We start from the raw sequence: 23,972 nt of genomic DNA, 5'->3' as shown, positions 1-23,972 counted from the left end.
ATAGATAATAAGTAAGGGCCAGGGGAGTGCCCACATTCACCCTTCATCAGGTAGTGCCAGATAGGCATCACAGGCAGCTGCTGGCCTTCCTTTGTCTTTGCCTGTCATAGACTGCCTGCCTTCCCTTCTTTCCGACCTTCATTCCGCCTCAGCTCACTTAACAAAGCAAAATTCCATTCATTACTCCTTTTCTGAGCTGCCCTTGGCAATCCAGCCGTTTTCTGAATTTTGCTCCTGGAGAGAAAGGGGAGGAGCTCACCCATCGAGTCTCCAGCTTGAACAGACTAGTGCTGGGCTCTTCTTTTTCCTGGTTGGAGCCTCAAGTGTCTGCAGATTACAGTCCCCTGCTGGCCGCCTGTGCTTTCAAGGTCAGCTCTGCTCATGCGAAGCACACTCCAGCGGTTTTCAATTTCCAACCGCCCCACTGGGGTCCAGGCGACTGTTCACAGACTTGTCTGTATCCACCTGCATTGCAGCAGCTGCAGATGCTCAGCTCTGGAAACCAAAGAGCTGGGTTGCAAGGTGTTTCATGTACCAAGCTTCCCTGTGCTTAGGAAAGATTTAAGAAGTGTATCCGTTTATTGGCAGGGCTCCAGCTGGCCTTCCCGTGCAGATATTTGAAGGGGTGTCATGCCCAGCGAAAGGGCTGAACGGTTCCAGACTTCACCAGTTGCTGGAAACTAGGGTAGTCATTTATTCACAGAAGATGCTCCCCTGAGATGCCTTCCCTGACCCACGAGGGCTGGAGTGGTTCTTCCGCAGAGACGTTCCCATAATGTCCGTATTATACACATTTCCTATGGATGGGTGGCTTCCCTGGTGCCCCAAGGCTGTGGCTCATTAAGAGCAGAGACCCTGAGAAGCTCAGTCCATAAGCCTGCTGAGTGCCCTTGTGCTGGAGTAGCGCTTGATGCTGGGGGTATAGGTATGAAAGAGAGAAGCTCACGTGTTGTAACCCTCCAGAACGGTGAAGGAGAAGGCTGGTTTTGTTCACTGCCTAACATCAAACCAGCTTCCTGGTGGAGAATTATTTTGCAAACTGTAAGTGTGACTTGGGATTTGGCCCCTTGTGGGGGAAGGAAGAACTCCATAATGTGGAGTATGGCTTCAGGTATGATGCCTGGGTAAGGTGGTACCTCCAGCAAAGGCTCAGGGTGAAACGGACTCTGCCAAGGACTTGTGCCAGGGTCACTGCCGCTGCAGAGCAGGCAGTGATCCACTTTATCTGGCTTTGGTGGGTGGGAGAAAGAGGCAGTGTGATCTTGGAGAGGCTAATGAAGCAAGGGGCTGCCAAGGGACCTGGCTAGACACTTCTTTTGTCAAGTCTGGTGTTAGAAAGTGGTGAGGAAAGCCAGAATTTTGATACACAAGGACCACCTCCAGGCTTCCTCTGAAGTAGCTCTACTGCTCTCGATTAATGTCAGTGGGCGTAGGAGGGGTCATGGAGTTGACCACTGGCCTGTCTCCTCTCCGATTTCCAGCTCCAGAGGCAGAGGGATGAGGGGATGGGAGGCCATGGCCTTCACTCCTTTCCTGAGGACAGAGGAAGAGAGGAGGAACCGGTCTATCATCCCTTTGAGGGACGGGCAAAGGACGGAGCTCTGGCGTTCGCCAGCTGTGGTCTTGAGGAAGGCTTGGGCTTTTCTGGGCCAGTTTCCTCTTCAAGAGACACCATCTCTATGGACTCTGCCCACTCTAGTGTCTAGTGATTGTAAGAAAGCTTGAACCCTGCTTGGGAAACATCCAAAGCTCAACACAAGAATGGCGTGGGAGCTTGTCTCAGTCCATGTTAGCTTCTGTGGCTCAGGAGGGAGGGGACTCTCCGGTGGGCTCCTGCTCGGTTGGGCCTTGGTCGTCTACATCGGGAAGGGGAGTGTGTCCTGTGCAGATGAGGAACCAGATGCCAATAGGGCTGGGGCAGGGCCAGGGAGCCACTCTCACCTTTGGCTTTGCCCAAGTAAATGTACAGCTGGACGACTGTGTTCTGGTGAAGGTTGGCTGCAGAAGTATGGTGGTGCTGGAAGCCACTTACGATTGCCCAATATCACTGGGATGGACGTGAGAAATGGGCCACGACCTTCATTTTGCAGCTAAAGAAACAGACCGAGAGAAGTAAAGAGAGTTGCCTAATTCTGAAAAGGGCCAAAACGAAAGAGAGCCCAGGTGTTCACCCTTGTTTGCAGAAATGGAAGCTTCTTTTTTTTTTTTTTTTAATGTTTATTTTTGAGAGAGAGAGAGAGCAGGGGAGGGGCAGAAAGAGAAGGAGACACAGAATCCGAAGCAGGCTCCAGGCTCTGAGTTGTCAGCGCAGAGCCTGATGCAGGCTCAAACTCACAAACTGTGAGATCATGACCTGAACTGAGATCAGACGCTCAACCGACTGAGCCACCCAGGCGCCCCTGGAGATAGAAGCTTCTGAAGAGAGAAAATACTGTCTTCTCTTTTTCCCTCCTCTTCCTCCTCCCCCAGCACCGCCCACCCCCCCCCCCCCCCCCACTTTGCCCCGGCAACTTTTGTTCCTGTCCTATGAAGCACCTGCTGTCTCTGTGTAAGACCAGCATTCCACAAGCCGTGCTGGGCTGTATCAGCTCTGCAGAAGGCTCCGGGCAGAAGGCTCGGTGTGCTGGGTAACCCTGCCCTCTGCCCCCTTTCCAAATGTTCTCTCTTATCCCTGTTTCTTTTTCTTTAGCAAATATGTTGGTAGGGCGGCCTCCTGGCTCTGTGCCTTCTTGGCCTCCAGGAGGCGGTATCTCTCCTACCCATTCTGAGCACGGCGCTCACAGGCCAACCCTGGCAGTCGATAGCAGGTCACCAGGACAGGTGGGTATGGAGTCCAGCTTTGTCTTGCTTAGAGGAACGCCTACTAGGACAACCTTCCCTCCACTCCCTAAAATCCCATTTCTTCTGGTCCAGAGTCTCTTTCTTTAAGAACACTGGCTTTCTTCCTTCCTCTACTCCGTAAATGTTGACCGAATGCTTGCTCTGGGCCAGGCGTGGGTTGTCCAAGCAGGGTCCTCACGGAGCCTTCCGGAGTCCACAGTCTAGTTAGGGAGATGGGCAAGTTAATAAGCAACCACCTGGCTGTGACAAGTGCCTTAGCGGAGGGACACATTTTACCTCTCCCTGGAAGGCTGGAGACTTTCTAGGGAAGGCGAAGCCCGAAGCATGAGGACCAGTTCGTTGGGCCAGGGAAGGGTACCAGGGAACAGGAATGTGCTGCAGGCACGAGCGGCCATGGCAGCAGCGTGGTGTGGCCAGAGTATGTTCAGGTGGGTGTTTCAGACGTGTCAGAGGCTACAAAGTAACCCCCCCCCCCCCCAGCCCATGTGCTGTGCTTCTCAAACTCTGTATGTTGCCTGGCCCCAGGTGCCCCTGCTATAAACCTTCCTCTTTTCTTCACCATGGGGATCCTCGTGTGTTCTTGAGGGGCAGAATGGAGACCTACACTCTAGCCCAGCTCTGCTACTGATTTGTCGGCGACCCCGGGAAAATCACTTTACTTCTCAGGCCTCGGTGTTCTCATTTGTGAAGTGAGGAAGAGAAGGCAACCATAGCTAAATGCCGGAGTCTCTAGGGCCTAGTTGAGCTCTGTAGTTTGAACCCCACCAACACTTTGATCTCTCCAGGAGGGGTCAGGGAGCCTTCCAGGTTTACCTGTGATTAGGAGGGGGTTGTTTTGCCTACTGATGAAAGAAATTCTCATTATCAGGATTGGCTGCTTAAATCCCAAGGCTAGGTGCAAAATCAGATGTGGGGGGCCCCCAGGGTAGAGCGGTAAGCCAAGCACAGGGCCCTTGTGACCTTACAAGCCGCGTGCTCATGAAGCGCACTGCTCATAATTGAGCCAGTGGCTTTACAGGCTCCAGCTGGTGCCAGGAGTTTAGATCGTGTGCCCACTGTGCCCGCCCCCTATCACCAGCCCCTATTTTGGAAGATGGGCTGACTCTGCCTGCTCAGGTTCTGTTTCTCGAGGAAAGACTGCAGTTTTAATTAGTGGGGAGCTTCAGGTTTCTAGAACAGACTGGTGACTGTTCCAGAGTTTGCAACTGACCCCAGGGTCCCCTGCCCTCCGGGACAGTGGCCAATCCACTTTTTGTTAGTCTTCCCCTCCCCCTCCGCTGCATCATAATGAGCCTCTCTCTTGCCTTGAAACACCAACTCTGTTCCCTGCTCTTTACCTTTGTGTGGGATCCGTCCCAGGTGAATGGAGGGGGATTCCCTCCAAACTTCTTCAGAGTCCCTGGGTACTTTCAGGAGCACTGCCAGTGACCACTTAAAGTAATCATTTAAGGAATGGGAGATTTTCCCCTCCTCCTCCTCCCCCTCCTCCCCCTCCTTCCCCTCCTCCTCTTCCCCCCTTCTCCTCCTCCCCCCTTTTCCTTCCTCCTTTTCCTATCCCTTCCTCTCCCTCCTCTTCCCCCTCCTCCTCCCTCTCCTCTCCCTCCCCCTCCTCCCCCTCCTCCTCCCTCTTCCTTCTTTTCTGATGAGATTTTCTTCTGAAGTTAGTTTTTTAAAATAGAATATCCTAGTTTTTGTTTTTGTATTTTTAGATTTTATTTATTTATTTTTATTTGAGACAGAGTGTGCACTTGGGGGAGGGGCAGAGAGAGGGGGAGAGAGAGAGAGAGAGAGAGAGAGAGAGAGAGAGAGAGAATTTTAAGTAGGCTCCAAGCTCAGTGCAGAGCCTGACTCAGGGCTCATTCTCACGTACTGTGAGATCATGACCTGAGCTGAAATCAAGAGTCGGACACTCAACTGACTAAGCCACCCCAGGCGTCCCCTTATTTTTGTAGTCTAAAAACTCCCTGGGCATCACGCTGTTTCAGATTGTACATCTAACTTCCAGTCCCCATAAAAACCTTCCCAGTTACGTTCTGCCTTCGTAGGTGACATTCCCTCTCAACGTTTCTTTCAACCACTCACTCCTCGTACCACACAAATGGATTCCTCTCTCTCCCCCACACTCCCAATGTTGCTTGCCCTCTTCCTGGTTCTCACGATGACCCAGCTTCTTCAGGTTTGTTGATTTCTTGAGGTTTGAAATCTTTCCCCTTCCCTGACTCCCTTCCCTCCCCATCTCAGCAATTCAGTTTGTTTGTGTTTTGTCTGTCTGTCTATCTACCCATCCCTCTATCCATCTAACCACCCACCCATCCATCCATCCGTCAGCCCGCGGTCCATCTATGTGCCTGCTTTGTGTCAGGCACAGGTCTTGGCTCTAGGGACACAGAGATGAAATGGTGAGTGGCTGCCCTCAAGGACATGACAGTGTAGTGAGTGAGGCAGAACATAGAAATAATTACCATGCGATTACCTATGCACAGGATGCAGAGATGATACAATGGAAGCTTTGGGTAAGTGAACAAGGACTTGAGAAAGATGTGCTGGCAGGAGCGACGGGCAAGGTGTAAGCAGAAGGGACACAGCTTTAGCACAGGAGTATGTAAAAGCACAACATATGCGGGAAGTCTTGGCCTGTCGTTGGCACATAAAGCTGGACCATCTAGAGAGAGGGCAGGAACTGGTGACCGTTGCATCTGGAGAGGTGGGCAGGGGCTAGATCTTGAAGGGCCTTAGCTGTTACTCTAAGACACTCAGGGTTATCCTAAGGGGTTCCACTGAATGGTTTTCAGGAAAGGAGCCACATGGTCAGAGTCTATGTTGGATGGACAATGACTAAGAGAGTGGATTTCATCGGTGACTCTCTGAGGCAGGGCGGCCAAGCAAGAGACAACGAGGGCCCAAACTAGGCTGTGTTACTGGACAGGGAGAGGACACTGTCAGGAGGCACTCTGGAGGTGAGGTTGGTAGGACTGATTGATAGGCTGGAGGGAGAGTGGGGGAAGGACATCCAGGTTTCTGGCTGGAGAGAGTGGGTGCATAGGAGTGCTGTGACCCTACTCAGGTATTTCTTAAAGTAGTGTCTGCTCTGCCTCAGGCTGGCCTCAGTTGCCCCCTGCATTCCATTTTTGTTAATCCTGCAGAAATCAGACCTTTATTTCTTGCCTAGATTCTTGAGGTATCCTCTTTAAAAAAAATTTTTTTTTAATGTTTATTTATTTTTGAGAGAGACAGAGACAGAGACAGAGACAGAGAGTGAGTGGGGGAGGAGCAGAGTTGAGAGGGAGACACAGAATCCGAAGCAGGCTTCAGGCTCCAAGCTGTCAGCACAGATCCCAATGTGGGGCTTGAACCCACAAACCGTGAGATCATGACCTGAGCCGAAGTCGGACGCTTAACTGACTGAGCCACCCAGGCACCCCTTGAGGTATCCTCTTAATTTCTTCCAGTCCATCCTGCACACTGGTGCCCAAGTCCTCTTCCAGGGACAGCTGAACAAGAATCCTCACTGGCTGCACATTGAAAAATCTCCAAGTTCTTTCGCCTGTCAATATTCATTGCTAGTGGGGACATGAAGACATGGTCTTTGCCCTGAAAGAGTGTAATTTTCCACAGAAGGTGAGGCATATTACACGTAAAGTAGCTAAATGTCAAATGGTCTTTAGAAGGGGAACAGAATTCGTGCTCTGAGGGGAAAGGAGGAAGGAGGCAGAGTTTCCCCTAGAGGTGAATCAAGGTCACCCTGGTCTTTTCCCATTATGTCATTCCAGGTGCGTCTTCCATTCTCCCCTGCACCTGTCCTCTCTGGTCTGTCCACACTGGTCTCATCGTTGCCTGAAAATGACTCCCCTTTCCCACCTCTGTGTCTCGGCAGACTCCCTCTGCCTGGCATACAGGCTCTCCATTTCTGCCCCTTAGAATCCTACCATCTTTCAGTATTCAGCCCAGTGCAAGTGCTTTATTGAGTCCCCTGCCCAGATGGGATCCTCCCGAGGCACATTACCTTTCTGATGGCCTTTGTACATTTCACCGCATACGGTACCTACCGTGTCTCATGCTTTATTGCCCCCACCAGCCTGGGAACAGAGATGGGACACTGGGAGCCTTAGTTGTGGGTCTAGCCCGCAGATGCATTTCATTAGTTCTCATTCTTTTTTAACAATCACAATTCATTTAGTCGAAGAATCACAACTAAGTATCAAACATACAGAAAAGTACAGAATATGCTGTAATGCCCACCCAGGACCCATCACCAAGAAGGAACAGATTGCCTCTAACGCCTCGCTGCCCGCTTTTTGAGAACTAAAATATTACGCGTACGGTTTCGGCACTAGCCCACACATTCCCGGAGCTGGTCTGCACACTGTTTTCAAAATTTAGAATTAGGTGCCAATATTTAGAAATCAAGAGATTTCATATAACGATTGGGAAGGTTTGCTTTCCTCGAAGAGTCAGATCTGGGAACTTGGAGTACATCCCAGGCCCGAATCAGCTGCTGCCTCCCGGAAGCAGAGCGTGGCCTCCTGCACACCACACTCCCACCCCACCCCACCCCCCCATGCCCTGGGTCTCTGGGCTCCAACCTGCTTCACTTACAATGCGGGTGCTGGCTCCTGCAGACATGTAGTCTGATGTCTTCACGTGGACTCCTGGAAGTCACAATGCTTTTTTTTTTTTTATTATTATCACTGGAACTGAACCACTAGCGAGCTGGATGACCTCGAGCAAATTGCGTACCTCTCTGCTTCCATTTCCTCCTGTGTAAAATTAGGGTAGCAAGAGCGCCTGCTTTTGAGTGTTGTTTGAGGGTTATTATATAAAACGTGTAAAGCAATCCCTGGCACCTGATTCTTCTGGCTAGCAGTCCACGAGCTTTTGCCCAAAATCCTAGGGGCTGGATGTGTGTTGAAATTCAGATTTCTTTTAGATTTTAATAAGGTAATAAAGCAATATCATAATTACATAGACCCCCCAAGAGGTTCTGGGCCAGCACCTTGTAACTGAACGCGCTGAAATATCTTTGGGGAAAAAAAAGCACAGATATTCACAAGACATGTGATACAGACTTGCCTCACAATCCTCACAGGAGCTTCCCGGGTATAATCTGGATCTGGTTCCTACCCTCAGAGGAACAGATAAAGAGGCCATCGCTGGGTTCAGTCATGTATGCTGTGCAGGTGTTCTCAACACCACATCATTATCTCAAGGCCGTGTCCTTGGAGCAGCCTCTGGGAGCAGGGAAGGCGAGAAGAGCCCACATTCCAAGGGCAGGGGAGGGGCAGAGAGAGAGGGAGAGACAAAATCTCAGGCAGGCTCTGTGCTCTCAGAGCAGAGCCCGACGCGGGACCAGATCCCATGAACTGTGAGATCACGACCTGAACCGGAAACCAAGAGCTGGAGGCTCAACCGACTGAGCCCCATCCAGGGGACCTCAAAATTTATTTTGAGAGAGAGCAAGAGTGAGAGCGTAGAGGGAGGGCCAGAGACAGAGGGAGAGAGAGAATCTCAAGCAGGCTCCTCGCTGTCAGCACAGAGCCCGATGTGGGGCTCTACCCCACGAACCGTGAGATTGTGACCGGAGCTGAAATCAAGAGTCAGACACTTAACCGACTGAGCCCCCCAGGCGCCCTGGCAGGCATGTCTTTTCGAAGACCCCCTCTAATAGCTTTGTCCATTTCTGGGTGGGCCGGCCTGCCTGGAGCAGTCAGCATGTCTGGGATGGGGAGCCCTGTCTTAATCCAGAGCTGCCCTGCCCTCGCCCCAGTCTCCAGATCTTCCTTGGATATTTGACTTATACTAATGAGAGGAGAAACTGTGAGGTCAGTTTTTGTTATTGTTCTTAGTCTGCTTGTTAATAAAGTAATTGAGAACTTTGTACTTGGGGTGAAACACAGAATGTCTACGTTTCTAAAATTTTTTTTAATGCTTTTTTATTTTTGAGAGAGAGACAGGGAGAGCATGAGCAGGGGAGGGGCAGAGAGAGAGAGAGACACAGAATCCGAAGCAGGCTCCAGGCTCTGTGCTGACGTGGTGCTTGAACTCACGCAACGCAGGATCGTCACCTGAGCCGAAGTTGGATGCTCAACTGACTGAGCCACCCAGGCGCCCCGAGAATGTCTACATTTCTAAAGCAGCTGGTTGAGGTGGCCTTCCTGTCCAGCTCACCCCATCTCACCTCTTCAGGCCCCCTGCCACATGTCTGCTGGCCTTCCACCAGGCCATTCACCCACCTGCTCGCTCCACCTCTACCCTGAGGCCAGCCTTATCAAGTTCACTGTCACATCTGACGCCCTAAGCCATCTAATCTCCCTGGGGTAAACCCTTCTCCACCTGGCAGGCCAGCCTCCTCACTCCCCTTCACCCTCCTCCCCACCCCACCTCCACACTTCACTGTCCTTCCTTAGCACCACTGCTCAGGCTCCTCCCCTGCCTGGACCACCTCACTCTCCTACCCAAGTCCCATCTAGCCTTCGAGGCCTAGCTGAGGCCCCCCCTGCTGTGGGGAGGGGGGCTTTCCCAATAACTTGAGATGAGCTCTGGTCCCTGGACTCACATAAACTCAGTGCTTAACCCGGTGGTTGTACATGCACCTGCACCTTCCTTCACTGTTCACCCTACTCTGTGCTGCATCCAGGTGGGGGGCGGGGGTGGCAGGAAAGGGAAGAGGGGAGGAGGGAGTGGAGAGGGAAGGGAGAGGAGGGGTGGGGAAGGGGAGAGACCTAAAGTTTGTGCATTAGGTCTAAAGGCCGGGAGCCCTCAGTTCTGTGCCCAGTATAAGAATGGCCAACTTCATGGGTCCAAACATTTGAGGCTTTTATGTGTACTCAGCTGGGACCACCAATAGGTCAGAGCCCCTCTCCTCTGCCTCTGCTTACCTTGCGCCCCCCCCACTTTGCCCTTTGGCCACAATGCCCCTTCTCTTCCCTGTGAGAAGTGCCCTGGTGGGTTCATAGATGTGGGATTTCACTAGGCTAAAAACTCACCTGGGGAACCCTTGTCCCAGATCCCACCAACCTTCTTTCTTTCCTTCGCTTGGGGACACTCATATAAAGGTGTGTGCACCTTATAAGAGCTTGGACAGGTGCTGTCCCTTGTGTTCTGGGCAGTGCAGGAAGGCAGGATGGAGTGTTCCATTTCTCACCTAAACCCACTGCATCTCCACGTGCCTCAGCCCTGTGCTGATCCTCTGGCCCTTGGGATTTTGAAGGTGATAGAAACCTGTACCCCAGCCAGAATGTTTTTTTCCCCTTTCTCCTTAGAATGAAAGCATAAGCTATCTCCCTTGTGGTAGTCAAATTCAACTGAAATCATAATCTGTACATTCTCTAGGTAAGAAAGGAGCCACTGGATGTTGGGTGCGACTCTTGCCGTGGCTCTGGTTCATAAAGACAGGCAACAGCCTGGTCTGGAGAGAGGCAGCTGTCACCACCCACACTCCAAGCCCCACGGCCACCTCCTCAGCGCCCCAGGTCATGTGGTCCTCGCCAGTCCTGACGGTGTTTCTTTTGACTATTGGTCCTCTGCTTAGTTCATGACTGTGTCGTCATTCAACTCCCCAAACCTGCCTTGATTGGCCTCCTCTCCTGAGGATAAGGGATGCACAGGCTGGGGCAGGTGAAGGGAAAGGAGAGAGACTTACGGACGTAGAGGGATAAGCTTCCGTCACAGCAGACAGTGTAAGGGAGAGCCAGGGAGAGGGAGAAAGGAGTTCATTCTGGAGGTGTGGGGCGGTCGACCTCTACCTCTTGGGCTGGGTAGGAGATGAAGTTTTAGGGGAGTTCATCATATCTGTTCCCTTTACTTTCCCGAGAACCCATGGTATGGTTTCATTGCATGATTTGAAAGGTTAGATAGCGGCTTTGAATTGCCAGTGTGGCCCACGTACATCCTGGGGGCTAAGGAAACTGGCATTGGCAGGAGAGGCTGGCCACATCTCAGCTTCTCCTTTCCCTGCCCAGGCCACCTGGCAAGGGCTTGCGAACTCTCATGATGCCCCTCAAGGGTTCTTCCTGGTCCTAGGGAGTCTCCTGCACAAGCTGGGTGAGAAGGAGGTGGCCCAGAGGAGCCGGGCTCTCCCAAGAAGCACACTCCAGGGCTCTGTTGCACCGCTGACAAACCCCTCCGCGCCACCCCTGTTCGGCTGCAAATTTTAGGCAGTTCAGGCTTCATGAGTCGGTGGACAGGGGCTGTCAAGTCAGTCTGTCTGGGTTAAGTGGCCTGGTCACTTAGCAGTTGGTGGTCATGATGATCGGGTTTCCTTGTCAATAAAAAGAAGTACTAATCCCTACCTCCTAGTTTTCTGGAGAGGGATTAATGCAGTGACATATGCCGAAACATACTGGTGCTAAGTCGATCTTGACTTCCCCCGCTTCCAAACACTTCTGCCCACCTCTGTTCCATGCTACCTTCCTAAAAAGGACGTAGTGATACCTGGACATGGAAGGGAAAGGAGGAAGGTGTGTGTCCATGTCAACCACAGCGTCCTCCAGATTAGGCATTAAAGCATTTATTACTCTTTTTTCATTGAGCCGTGTGTAGGAATCGGAATTTTTAAAAGTTAAGAAATGTTTCACACGTAACAAAAGGAAACGGAACCGATAGGCAAAACTATTTAGTGAAACAGGCCCGAATAGCTCAGAATCGGCATCGGAGGCTTTCGTCTGTCCTCTGTAGTGTGGGTAGGACAGAGAGCTTCTGGTTCGGCCAGGGATGGGGAAGGGTTACCATCTTGTAAAGGAAGGTGGCCATCTTGGAAATGGGAGGCAGTAGGACCCAGGCTTGTGCCCTTGTTTCTTTCTGTGGGAAGCCAGAGCGGGAGAGCCTGAAAGACCTCCCTCTCCGTCCTTGGCACCCCCAGATCAGTGAGTCTTTGTTTTTAGGGACTTCTTGTGCTCTTTCACTATGGAGCCAATCCACTCCATGGTCTTTTGCTTTGCTTCCTCCCAGCTGAAGAGTGGCTCATACCCCAGGTCCCGCTGAGCTTTCTTATAGGAGAAGGTAAACACACTATTTAACAATGTCACCGTGTGGCGGTTAAAGGGGGGTTGGTATTTGTAAATTGGACTGAGTAGGAAGCTCACTATTTCCAGCAGGAAGGCAAGCCAGTACTCCAGAAATAGAGGAAGGCTCATTCTGGACTCAAGGGATAAGCCCCATTCTTTGCTCAAACTGTAATTGAGGTTATCATAGCTTTGGTGAGGTGTGTCATCTGAGATATAATAGAACTGTCCTCCAACTCTGGGGGCCTTCTTGGGGTCCTGTAGGGCCCTCGAGGCCAGAATGTGAGCCCAGGCCACGTTGCCTACATAGACAGGGTTGGCTATGGAGAATTTGCTGCTCTGTTTGATGATCCCATTGTTCCTCAGGGCCTTGTATATATGGTTATAAAGGAATATGCTTCCTTCCCCATAGATATACATGGGCCTTAAGGCACAAGTGTGCAAGGTGCCACCATTTTTAAGAGCCCACCCATTAGCAGCCAGCACAGCTTTCTCCGCAAGTTTTTTGCTGTATGGATACGAAGTGGACCATGTGGATTCGAGATGTTCGTCTTCATGGCCGTTCTGGATGATCTCCCTGTAGGAGTTGGGCCCAGCCACCTCTATGGTGCTGGTATAGATGAAGATTGGCACACTCGCCTGGACACAGGCTTCCAAAAGGAGCTGGGTACCTGCCCATGGGGAACATGCAGTCAGTGTCAACAAATAACTCACAGGGCCAGCCATGCCCACGGACCATGTCCACCCCCTAACCCACAAGTGAGGTAGTTATTGTAGATCAGGAGTGTACTCCTCTGTGTCTCTGGCTAAGATCTGACTATGCTAGAGCCATAGATAAAATGCAAAACTGCAAAAATGAAAACAAACCAACATTTGGGTTCTGGAGAGCAAGAATTTCTAGGCTTTTGGATTTCCTGGACCTGTGTGTGTACTTTTAATTTTGGAAAAGGACAGAGGGTTGCCGTTTTATGTTTTGTTGAGTAAAGGCATTACAAAAATGATCACTTATCCTTCCCACTTCATTAAAAACAGGTTTTTTTTTTTTTTTAAGTTTATTTTATTTTTGGGACAGAGAGAGACAGAGCATGAACGGGGGAGGGGCAGAGAGAGAGGGAGACACAGAATCGGAAACAGGCTCCAGGCTCTGAGCCATCAGCCCAGAGCCTGACGCGGGGCTCGAACTCATGGACCGCGAGATCGTGACCTGGCTGAAGTCGGACGCTTAACCGACTGCGCCACCCAGGCGCCCCAAAAACAGGTTATTTTAAGTATAACGTTATTAGGAGGCCATACTCTCAGAACATGGACTAGAATTTTACCTAATCCTGACTGAGTAATCCTTACAAAGGCCACCCCTAATTCTGGCTGTGACTTCTTTGACCCAGGTCTGAAAAGCGGACGTGATAAACCTTCCTTTTCCTTGGCATTCCTGAGCCGGCACCGGCTCTCTCTGGGCAGCCTGGTGGAGAACGGGAAAGAGGAGTGTGCCCTCTGCTGGTTAATACCTATACCAGGAGGATCTTGCAGAATCCCTCTGGCTGGGGGAGGTGACGCAGGCATCATTCCCATAAGGAAGGAATTTCCCCGGCAAAGCATCGTTTTTCTTTTTCTTTCTTTCTTCCTTCCTTCTTCCTTCCTTCCTTCCTTCCTTCCTTCCTTCCTTCCTTCCTTCCTTTTCTTTCTTTCTTTCTTTCTTTCTTTCTTTCTTTCTTTGTTTCTTTCTATTAAAAAAATACCCTTCAAGGTCTTTGTGCAATTTGATTTTCTAGAGAGACAGCCTTATTTAAAAAAAAAAAATCAAATCTAGAGGCTGAGAGAATTACAGGCTAATTTATCTGCAAAGGGGGAAATGACCATTCCTATGAAGTATTTTCTAAACCTGGGAGTGACATTGGTTTTAATTCACTGATACTGCTAACACTTGTCAGTGATTTCAAATCCCCTCTTGTTGTGAGCCCTGGAGAGCAGGAGTTAGGCGAGAGGGGCTAAAAAGGAAAAGTTGGGTAATATAGCACCCTCCTTGCAGCGTGGGAGTGGTGAGGGTGTGGGTAAGTAGAAATGAGAAAGGGTCTTTTTTGAGATTGTGCTTCTTTAGGCTGGAGATCCTAAAGCCATGAGTTGCTTTAGAAAAGGAACCTCTGAGTAGACTAATGACTAACTTTGTAGAGCAGGGCATAGAAGCCAGATAGGATTGGGGATTGGAGTGCTCTGGTCCTAGAGAAACTGCATCCAGGGATCGGAAGGATAATATCACGTGCCAGGCTAATAAGGGATTTACACTAATCCCTTAAACAAATGTGTCTGGATCTAAAGGAGATTGGAAAGCCATAAATCAGAAAGAGCCACCAGCCAGGCATTTAAGGGATGAGGATCTAAGAAGGGTGTACTTTGCGCACCTGGCTAGAAACTACCCTTTAATAGGAGACCCAGCAGTGAGCTGAAGAAGTACTATTATGGATAAGGGAAGGCTGGTACCATTAAGAAATATCACGGGAAGGCCAGTGCTGGGTAATTCTGTCCTGTCAGACTGCTGTGAACTTGCTTTGCTAGGTCTCTTGAGAGGAATCCTTCTCTGAGGTAAGCAGGAAGGTGCTAGATATTCTCATTATGCTTGGCGATCCTGCACAGGAGTCCTGCCTGAAGGAAACTGGCCCAGAGCTACGGCCCATCGCTCATAATGGACATGGGGGCCCTTCATATCACAGAGCTCTTTGGTCTCGGCCTCACTGGGTGACCGCCAACTTAGAGTCACACAGAAGGGCTGAAATGATGACCAGGGAGGCACTTGTAAGGTCTAATTCTAGCCCAGGGGAGGTAGGAGGTGGTTGGATAGCAAGAGTTTAAGGTCGGAATGGAGTCGATGTTTGAGTAGAGCTACAGTAAGAAGAGCCTGTGTGGCCTTTGGAGACACACAGGTGTGGGTGTAAATTCTAGCTCTCCTACTCAGGGGGACTTGACAAGTTACTTAGCCCTTCTCAGCCCTGGTTTCCTCATCTAAAAACTGGGGATAACAGCCTTGCATCTCTCAGTGGTGATAAGAAAAAGCAGTTGGCACGGGCTCAGCAGGTGCTCAGGGATGGGGGCTTCCCCTCCCCTCCTGTTCTCTTTTCTGAGCCTCACTTGCCCACATCATCCCATATCCTCCCTGGGGTACTTTACCCTTCAGATTGACATTCATGATGGTTTCTCGGTGAACGACATCTAAGAAGTCAATGATACAGGCGGTGTGGATGATGACTGAGGTGTCCTGGCAGGCCTTCTTCAAGCACTGTTCATCCAGAATGTCTCCTTCCAGAATGGTCAGCTTGATCTTGCTCTGGAGCTCTGGGTGAACATGAGTCAGGTCATTGGAAGTCTTTTGGGATCTGGAAGTTTCCTGATACAGGTGGCATTTACCCAGGTCTCAGGACAGGTACATTGAGGGGAGGGTGGGGATAGGGGGCAAATCCACAGAAGGAACAAGTAACCAAAGGCACAGAAATCAGGATGTGTAACATTTATTGGGATAGAGCAAACATCTGTTTCCACCCCATTTTATTCCAAAAAAAAAAAAAAAAAAAAAAGGAATTTGAGCAGTGAGGGATCAACTGCACCTGGGACAAAAATTATTAAAGTGATTCATGGGAAATTCATAAAATTCATTAAGGAGAGTAGGGTGATTATGAAGAATGGATTTATATCCACTCCTCCTCTTATGAGGAAAGAATTGGAATTTAATTCTGTAGGGAATAAGGAATCATGTACGGGTTTGGAACAAGAAGAGAAAGAAGCCAATAGAGTGGTGGTGTAGGAAGGTAACCCTGGCTGCAGTATATAAAATGGATTGGTGTGGTACATCTAAAAGAGAGCAGGGCATTCGAGAGATGAATCAGAATGTCTGCACCAAACTTCAGATGAGACGGACTGGAACCAGGGCTCCCACAGAGGGAGCAGGGTCAGGGAGAGATAGGCAGGGTTGACTTTCCAGACCTTACCCAGACAGGTCCTGGTTCTTATTGGAGATAGGCTAAGAGGAAGAGGTTTTGTTAGAGTCAATGTTAGCCTGAGTATTTCCTGCTTGGGTGACCAGGATAGTGGAGCCATTGACAGGGAACGCTTTGTCAGATATCATCTAAAGCAGGTATCGTTGCTGCAAATGACTCAGCTGCCGAGGAACTAGCATTCTGACCATCTAGCCAAGGGCAGTGGATAAACCCATGGGATAAACATGGCACTGCATACAGTTTGGGTAAATTGCCCACATTTACTTTGTGCTTTCTCCTTTGTACACAACTTGTACAGTTGTCTGGTTTTTTCCTTCGCAGCTATCTCATGACAAAGATACTCTGATTTCCACTATACAGGCAAGGAAACTGAGGCTGAGGCAGGTTAAGGGGCAGGTCTAAGTCACACTTCTAGTGAAGACTCAAGCCTGCCCGCTGCCTTCAAGCTTTGCTCTCTTCCCCCTGTCACCCAAATGCAGGATTAGCACTTTTTTTTTCCTGAGGCAGATTAAGGATAAGTCTATGTATATACATATGTGTGTATGTGTGTATTTAAAGGATAAGGCAACTTAACTGAAATTGGCAATGGAGACCAGAGAACAGTGAGGGAGAGAAATTCAGAGTGAAAAACTCAGGGCTGAGAAATTTCCTTCCTGGGTTACAACTTGGAGGAACCATCTGCTCTGCTTAAGCCTCTGCCAAATTTGCTCTGCGACACCTCCTCCCGCCCCTTCCCTTTTCAGGCAACTCCAAGACTCCCCGAAGAGGAAGAAAGCAGAGGAAAAGCTGCTGGCGATCAGTGGGAATTTTGTGTCTCCACTTCTGCCTTTCCCCCTCCTTTCCTCTGCCTCTTCTTTGCTGCTGACTTCCACAGGCTGGCTCCGAGGAATTGACAAGTTGAGGGGGGAGAGGCCCAAAGCCAGTAGAAAGGGCTCTTACCCTATTAGCTTGGAGGGGCGCAGAGACACCAGCAGAGGGCGCTGCGGCCGTGTTGGTGGGAGCGGCACAGCTCGCGCCCTCTCCGAGGCTCTGTGAACTTGAGAAGTATTTTGCTAGACTGAATAGACAGTTGCTTATGCGGTGCGGGCTGCGCTGTAGGGAGACCTAAGAGAAGCTACTAGACAAACTAGTGGTTAAAAGCACAGCCGCTGAAGCTAGACCTTCTGGGTTCAGTTTCAGCTTTGCTATTTTTCAGCTGTGGGACCCTGAACACCTTAGCCTTGACTGTGTATGGGCTGAATGTTGGTGTCCTCCCACATTCAAGCGTTGAGATCCTAATGCCACCGCGACGGTGTTAGGAGATAGGGCCTTCGGAAGGCGATCGGGTCATGGGGGTTTAACCCTTATGAATGGGATCAGTATTCTGATAAAAGATCCCGGAGAGAGATCCCTCCCCCTTTGTACGATGTGATAACACGGCAAGATGGCACAGGCTATGAGCCAGGAAGAGAGCTCCCACCAGAACATGACCCTGCTTTGCTCTTGGGCTTCTAGCCCCCGGAATTGTGAGAAATAAATTGGGTTTAAGCCACCCGGCCTATGGTGTATTGTTATAGCAGCCTTGACAGGACAAAGATGCCTTTCTGTGCCTGCTTTCCCATCTTTTTTTTTTTTTTTTTTTTTAAGCTTATTTATTTCTTCTGAGAGAGACAGAGACAGCGCAAGTGGGGGAGAAGCAGAGAGAGAGGGAGAGAGAGACAGTCCCAAGCCGGCTCTGTGCTGGCAGCACAGAGTCCAAGGCGGAGGCTCAAACCCATGAAACTGTGGGATCATGACCTGAGTTAAAACCAGAGTCGGAAGCTCAACTGACCGAGCCACCCAGGCGGCCCTGCCTGCCTTCTCATCTCTAAAAAGAGGAGGACGATATTACCTATCCCACAGGGGTGTCACGAGGAGCAAACTAGCTGGAACATGTAGCACATCGAGCACAGGGCCTGGCACGGAAAAACCACTGTAAGGCTTCTCCCCTGTGATCTTGACAGAGGCCCCGGCCCATCTCTGACACCACGTGACTTGTCACCCTGGGAGACTGCTTCTCTAGGTTAAACGTCGCCTGTTTGGGGCATCAGCTGTCAGACCGTAAGTATTGCTGAGACATAAGGGTTACACCCAGTCGATGTTGATCATGTATGTTCCTGTGTGTTCACCAGAGACACCGTTGCGGCAGAGGGTAGAGGAAATAGGACATCTGAGACATTCAGAGCACAGGAAAGACAAGGAGAGTGACGGGCACCGTCTGGGAGGGCGGGGAGGGGGGACAGGGGCCTCTGCGATGAGGCTCTACTCTGAGCCCTGCCTTCCATTAATCAGAGGGCCTCGGTAAGTTGCTTTACCTTTACCTCGATTTCCTCATCGTCCTGTGGGGTGAGACCCCTTTCCTACCTTCCTCTCAGGGTTGTTTTGAGGATCTGGAGGGGTGAAATAGGTCTTATAAATCTAGCTTTTGCATTTGCTCCAGGGTCAGCAATCTGGGAAAAGAGCAGAGCAGTGAGGTTGTCCAGCAAATGCTGCAGCCACTTTTCTCGTGGTGATGAGTGGAGACAAAAGGTAAAAAGAGATGTTCAGGGAATCCACAAGAGGAATCTGCACTCTGTCTCTGGCTCCCTCGTTGCACGCTGTGTGTCCTCCCTACCTCTCTCCCTCTCTGTCTCTCTGTGTCTCTGTCTGTCTGTCTCTCTCTCTCTCTCACACACACACACACACACACACACTCAGCTTCACCTTCACTTCCTTTCATTTCACCTTCACTGGCAATGCTAAATGAAGCCACAGAAGGACCAGGACAACCAAGAGCCACGGGGACCCACTGCTGGAGTCTCTGGGTTAATGGTGCTCGTTTGCCCTTTGCAGATGCTGCAAAGTCTGAAATCTTCAGAACATTAAAGAGTTGTTGACAAGGGAGAGAACTGATACATGATTTTATAAATGAGAAGAAAAGAGACCTAGAGGCCAAAGTGGCTGACCTACGGTCATTCCTCTCTAGTTCTGGATCAGAGTCAGACCCAGTCTCCTGATAGCCTTGTATCTCTTACACTACACCACTTGTGTTTTCCTTTCCGATGACTTTGGACCCGGGATTAGCCTTGATTTAGCTATCACTTTCCTTGATTTGCTAGACAACCACTCTCTCCCCACACGTACCCAGGGGTTAAGATGGAGCTACCCACCCATGAACCCAAGTTCACTTACTAGAAAATTCCTCCCGCAATTCTGGGCTGAAGACTTTGTCCAGTGCCCGGATCTCCTGTAGGTCCTTCTCCTCCACCAACAAACGCACGATTCTCTGACCCAGAAACCCTCCTGCCCCTGTCACAAGGCAGATCCACCCAGTCATGGTCAAACCGGGGTATCAAGAAGCACTCTCCAGGAATCAGAAACACTGGGGAGCAGATTAGATTACAGCGTGATCCTGGAGAAGGCCAGAAAGAGAGATCAAGTAGTTACAGGTTTACAAAAAAAATTTTGTTCCCTCCACTTTATTTCTGCAAAACGCCCATGCCCGGGAATAGTTGAAAGAAAATGAGAAAGCTCTAACCTGTTAGATGGTTGGAAGCCAGTTGAAAGAGCCTGGGTTCTGGTCCCCTTATGTCCCAAAGGCAGGATTGGAGTTTTATACACTCTTGTTTCTGGCTCAGCCTGTTCACCTTGAACTCTTACCACATACCCATTGCTCATGCCTCCTGCAGGGTCCCTCCTCCCTAAAAAGTGCTGACCTTTAACATAGCTCTCATTCTTCCAAGGCACAGGAAGCAGGCTTCAGGGCCACGGTGTGATAAAGGCTGGGTCCTCCCTGTAACAAGACATCCGGTGGTCCATGCCAGCTGTCTGGGATGCACAATCTGTGGATTTAAATGAAGAGAAGAAATCTGCCAGCACAATGGCAATTTTTGCCTTGTGCAGCAAATACATCTGGGAGAAAATCTACTATAGTCCATTATCTCCTCTCTCAGAGTGCCATTTGAAATGTTACTGTCTTGTAAAGTGTAGACATTTGCATTTGGTGGCAGCTCCAGACACCGAGTTGTATGGGAAATGACTTTCTTTCCAACCCCACTATCCAGAACCTCAATTTTGATTTCCCCTTGGAGAGCTCTGGGTTTATGAGGGAAGATCACCATTGAAGGGAAGCTATCTAGTGGTAGCTGTCTAGTTCTATGATCCGGATAATGAGAATAGGGATCCGTAGCTCTGGTCACTGTGGATCTTATGGTCATTTGCGGTCAGCCTGCATTTTGGTTGCAAAACCACTCTTAGCAGAGTCCTAAACTCAAGACACTATGGATGCTTTTGAAGCCTGCGCCCCAGAGATGCCCCAGTACCACCACCAAAAGCTCCTCAAGACATTGCCTCTTCTCTACTTTAAAAAATTGAGGTGTAATTTACATGCATGAAAACGTCCAGGTCTTAAGGGTTAGTTCAATGAAGCGTGACAATTATGTACACACCACTGTCACCATTACCCAAGACAACCTCCAGAACATTTCCTTCACCCTCGAAAAGTTCTTTCTTGCCCCTATCTAGTCAATTCCCACCTTCCACCCTGCCTGCAATCTACCCCAGAAGCAATGATTTTCTGATTTTTAGTTACGATAGATGCTCTCCCATTTTTTCTCCTAAAGTCTTTATGGTTCTGGATATACACTTAAATATAGAATCCATGTGAAATTAAATTTTCTGTGTGGATTTCATTTACTGTTGTATTTCTCTATTGTTTGTCTCTTTTCTATTTCATCTGTTTCTTTTATTTATTTGCTCCCTTTTGTTTGCCTTGGGTTCAATTTACTCTTGATTTTCAAGGTTCTTAAGGTCAAAGCTAGATTATTGACTTTATCCCTTTTTTGTGTGTGACTATTGTCACTTAAAGAATAAATTTCTCTGTAAGTACTTACTGTGCCAGCCACATACAACAATTTTGATGTATTAGATTTCTATCATCATTCAGGTAAAAAGATTTTCTAATTTATCTGTGATTTCCTCTTTAACACATGAGTTGTTCTGAAGTATGTTGTTTAATTTCTAAAACTGGGTATTTTCTAAATATCTTGTTTTTACTGACATCTAATTTAATACTATTGTGGTATGATTTTCACTCTTAGATATTTATGGAAACTTGTTTTGAAGTCCAGCATATGGTCCTGGTGAAAACAGCACATGCACTTGAAGAGAATGTTTTCTTAAGTTGTTGGGAGAAATGTGGGGTGCCTGGGTGGCTCAGTCGGTTAAGCGTCCAACCTCAGCTCCAACTTCGGCTCAGGTCACGATCTCACAGTTCATGGGTTCGAGCCCCACACTGGGCTCTGTGCTGATAGCTCAGAGCCTGGAGCCCACTTCTGATTCTATGTCTCCCTCTCTCTCTGCCCCTCCGCCACATGTGCTCTGTGTCTCTCTGTCTCAAAAATAAATTTAAAAAACATTTTAAAAAAAGATATTGGGAGAAATGCCCTACAATGATTGGGTTTGACACCCTCCTCTGAGTCTCTCTTTTTCCTTGTGTTGTGGACATTCTCCTCTTCTTACTTGAGACCTGAATCCTCGTGCTGCAAACACATTTGCCTAGGGAAGGTTGACTGTAGTCACAGAGTTGTAGCAGCTTGGTCTCTGAAGCTGTCGGCACTAGCTAAACGCCCCTCGGTGTTGCCGAGACCTGTGGAGCCCTACTTGAGGCCACCAAGGTGCATCATACCTCTTTGCCTAGCAGAGTGATGTTCTAAGCGAACCATGCACATCCCCATCTCCTTCAGGACCGGGGAATTCATTCCCCCAGCTGTTGGGAGGGTTGGAGGCTGGCAGAAGTCAGCTAGTGTCTTCTGGAAATTGCTTTCAGCCAAAGAGCCAATAGGACGAGACTTTAGAGTCTCTGAGTGGAACCAATATAAATTCTATAGAAAATAAGAAATAAATAAAGGGGAAGGCAGATGGGGCCCACAATATCACATTTCTTTTATTTCCAAACAGCTTTATTGAGATATAATTTACAAGCCATAAAATCCACTTGTTTTAAGTGTATAATTCAACTATTTTAAATAAAATTATGGGCTTGTGTAACCATCACCCCAGTCCTGTTTTGGAACCATTCTATCACCCCCAGAATACCTATTGTGTCCTTTAGCAACCACTCCTCATTCCTACTCTTCAGCTCTAGGAACCTCGAATTGACTTTCTGATTCTATAAATTTGCCTTTTCAGGACATCCTATGAATGGAGTCATGCAATATATGGTCTTTTGCATCTGGCTTGTTTTACTTAGCATCATATACTTTTGAGATTCATCTCTGTCGTGGCATGTATCAGTATTTCATTCTTTTTAGGTGCTGAGTACTATTCCATTGTATGCGTATACCACATTTTGTTTAGTGATAGGCCACTTGATGAATAATTGGAGTTCTCCCACTTTTTGGGCTATTACACTCCTGGATCACTTTAGGACAGTTATATTCCTTATGCCATCTATAGAGGTAAATTTGGGAAACGGAAGCATACAATAGTATTTGAAGTCACAGGATTAGATGAAATATACAAAAGAGTATATTCATGGATAAAAGGAAAAACTGCAGAACTGAATCCTGGGACAGACGTAACAACACTTAGAGGTTGAACAGAAGAGGAGGGGCCAGCTAAGGAGACTGAACAGGAAGGGTGTGAAGCAGGAAGAAAATTCGAAGGGTATGCCACTATGAAAGTCAAGTGTAGAAAGTGTTTCAAGAGGGGAAGTGTGGTCGGTTATACTGGATGTTTCAAAGGCATCAAATGCAATGACAAAAAGAATTGACCTTTGGTTTTGGCAACATACAGTTCATAATTAACTTGGTAAGAGCAATTTCTATTAAGTTGTGTTGAAAGTCCTCCTGGAGTGTGTTGTACTGAAAATCCAACTGGAGTGCATTGAGTCCAAAAGTAGTTAAGAGAATGACTACAAAACAATGGTACCACCACACACACACACACACACACACACACACACACACCAAACAACAAACAGACAGACAGACAAACAGACAAACCCACCTGTTCAAGGAGTTGTGAAGATCTCACTAAAAACATGTTAAAGCCAGTGGGGTCAAGAGTTTGTTGTGGTGGTGGTTACACTGTTTTGAAAATGGGCTGTTCCCTTCATTGCTGAATCCTTAACACCTAGCACGGTGTATGGCACATAGTAGATGTTCAAAAACTGTTGAGTGTTTGAACTGAATGAAGTATCTATGCCTTATATATCTTTATGTTCCTATAAGAAATAGCACAATAGCCAACACATAATAGGAACTTAATTAATGTTTGCTGAATGAATGAACGAATGAATGAAAGCATACATGAACAATCAGGGACTCTGAAATGTCTCAGGGCTTTTGAAAACCTTATGGACTAACAGGTGAAAGGAGATAGAAGAGAGCAGTGACCACAGAAATAAATGTACTAGAAAGCTTCCCATATTAATGTGCCTCCCTGGATTTACCTGTCTGTTTCTCCAGTGTCAGAGGTAATGATTTGCCTTGTATGCTCCCCTCTCTTGCAGATCCAAGAAGAGTTCTTGATTTTTCAGTCTGTTCAGCTTTTTCATCTGTTGTCAGGATGGAGTTGTGACCTCCAAACTCCTTAGATGTGGAACCTACCTGTATTATCTCATTTAATTTCCAAAATAAACTTTGTTTTTAGGACATGTTTGAGATCACGGCAAAAGGGAGCAGAAAGCACAAAGAATTCCCATGTACACGTGCATGCATACCTGGTCCGTTATCAACATCCTGCACCAGCGTGGCAACTTTGTTACAATCAGTGAAGCTGCATCTTGTGTTAACACTTAGCCCATAACTCACATTAGAGTTCACTCTTGGTGGTATCCATTCCATGGCTTATGACAAATGCATAGTGACATGCTTCTACTATTCCAATATCATATAGAACAGTTTCACTGAAAGTGAAACAGTTTCACTGAAAGTTCTCAGAACAGTTTCACTGAAAGTTCTCTGAAAGTTCAGTGAAACAGTTTCACTGAAAGTTCTCTATGCTGCACCTAAGCCATCCCTGCCTCTCCCCTAATGCTTGGCAACCGCTGACCTTTTTACTACTGTGTTTATAGTTTTGCCTTTCTCAGAATGCCATGTTGGAATAATATGGGCACGCTTTTGGATTGGCTTCTTTCACTTAGTAACAT

At 48.4% G+C, this 23,972-nt stretch overlaps 1 protein-coding gene across 1 annotated transcript; it reads right to left on the bottom strand.

Moving 5' to 3' along the window:
- Positions 1-11,331: 11,331 nt before the first annotated feature.
- LOC122481024 (3 beta-hydroxysteroid dehydrogenase/Delta 5-->4-isomerase) lies at positions 11,332-19,510 on the bottom strand. The gene is made up of 4 exons (XM_043575974.1): positions 19,359-19,510; positions 19,013-19,232; positions 15,000-15,164; positions 11,332-12,511 (listed from the first exon to the last, which is right to left on the bottom strand). Exons 2-4 carry the CDS (start codon positions 19,155-19,157, stop codon positions 11,700-11,702), a joined length of 1,122 nt encoding a protein of 373 aa, XP_043431909.1. The 5' UTR covers positions 19,158-19,232; positions 19,359-19,510; the 3' UTR covers positions 11,332-11,699.
- Positions 19,511-23,972: the final 4,462 nt, after the last annotated feature.

Source organism: Prionailurus bengalensis, chromosome C1, assembly GCF_016509475.1.
Source record: "Prionailurus bengalensis isolate Pbe53 chromosome C1, Fcat_Pben_1.1_paternal_pri, whole genome shotgun sequence".
In the NCBI taxonomy this organism is placed as follows: Eukaryota; Metazoa; Chordata; class Mammalia; order Carnivora; family Felidae; genus Prionailurus; species Prionailurus bengalensis.
Note: the sequence above shows the minus strand (reverse complement) of the source record. Positions and strands in the feature narration are given on the sequence as shown.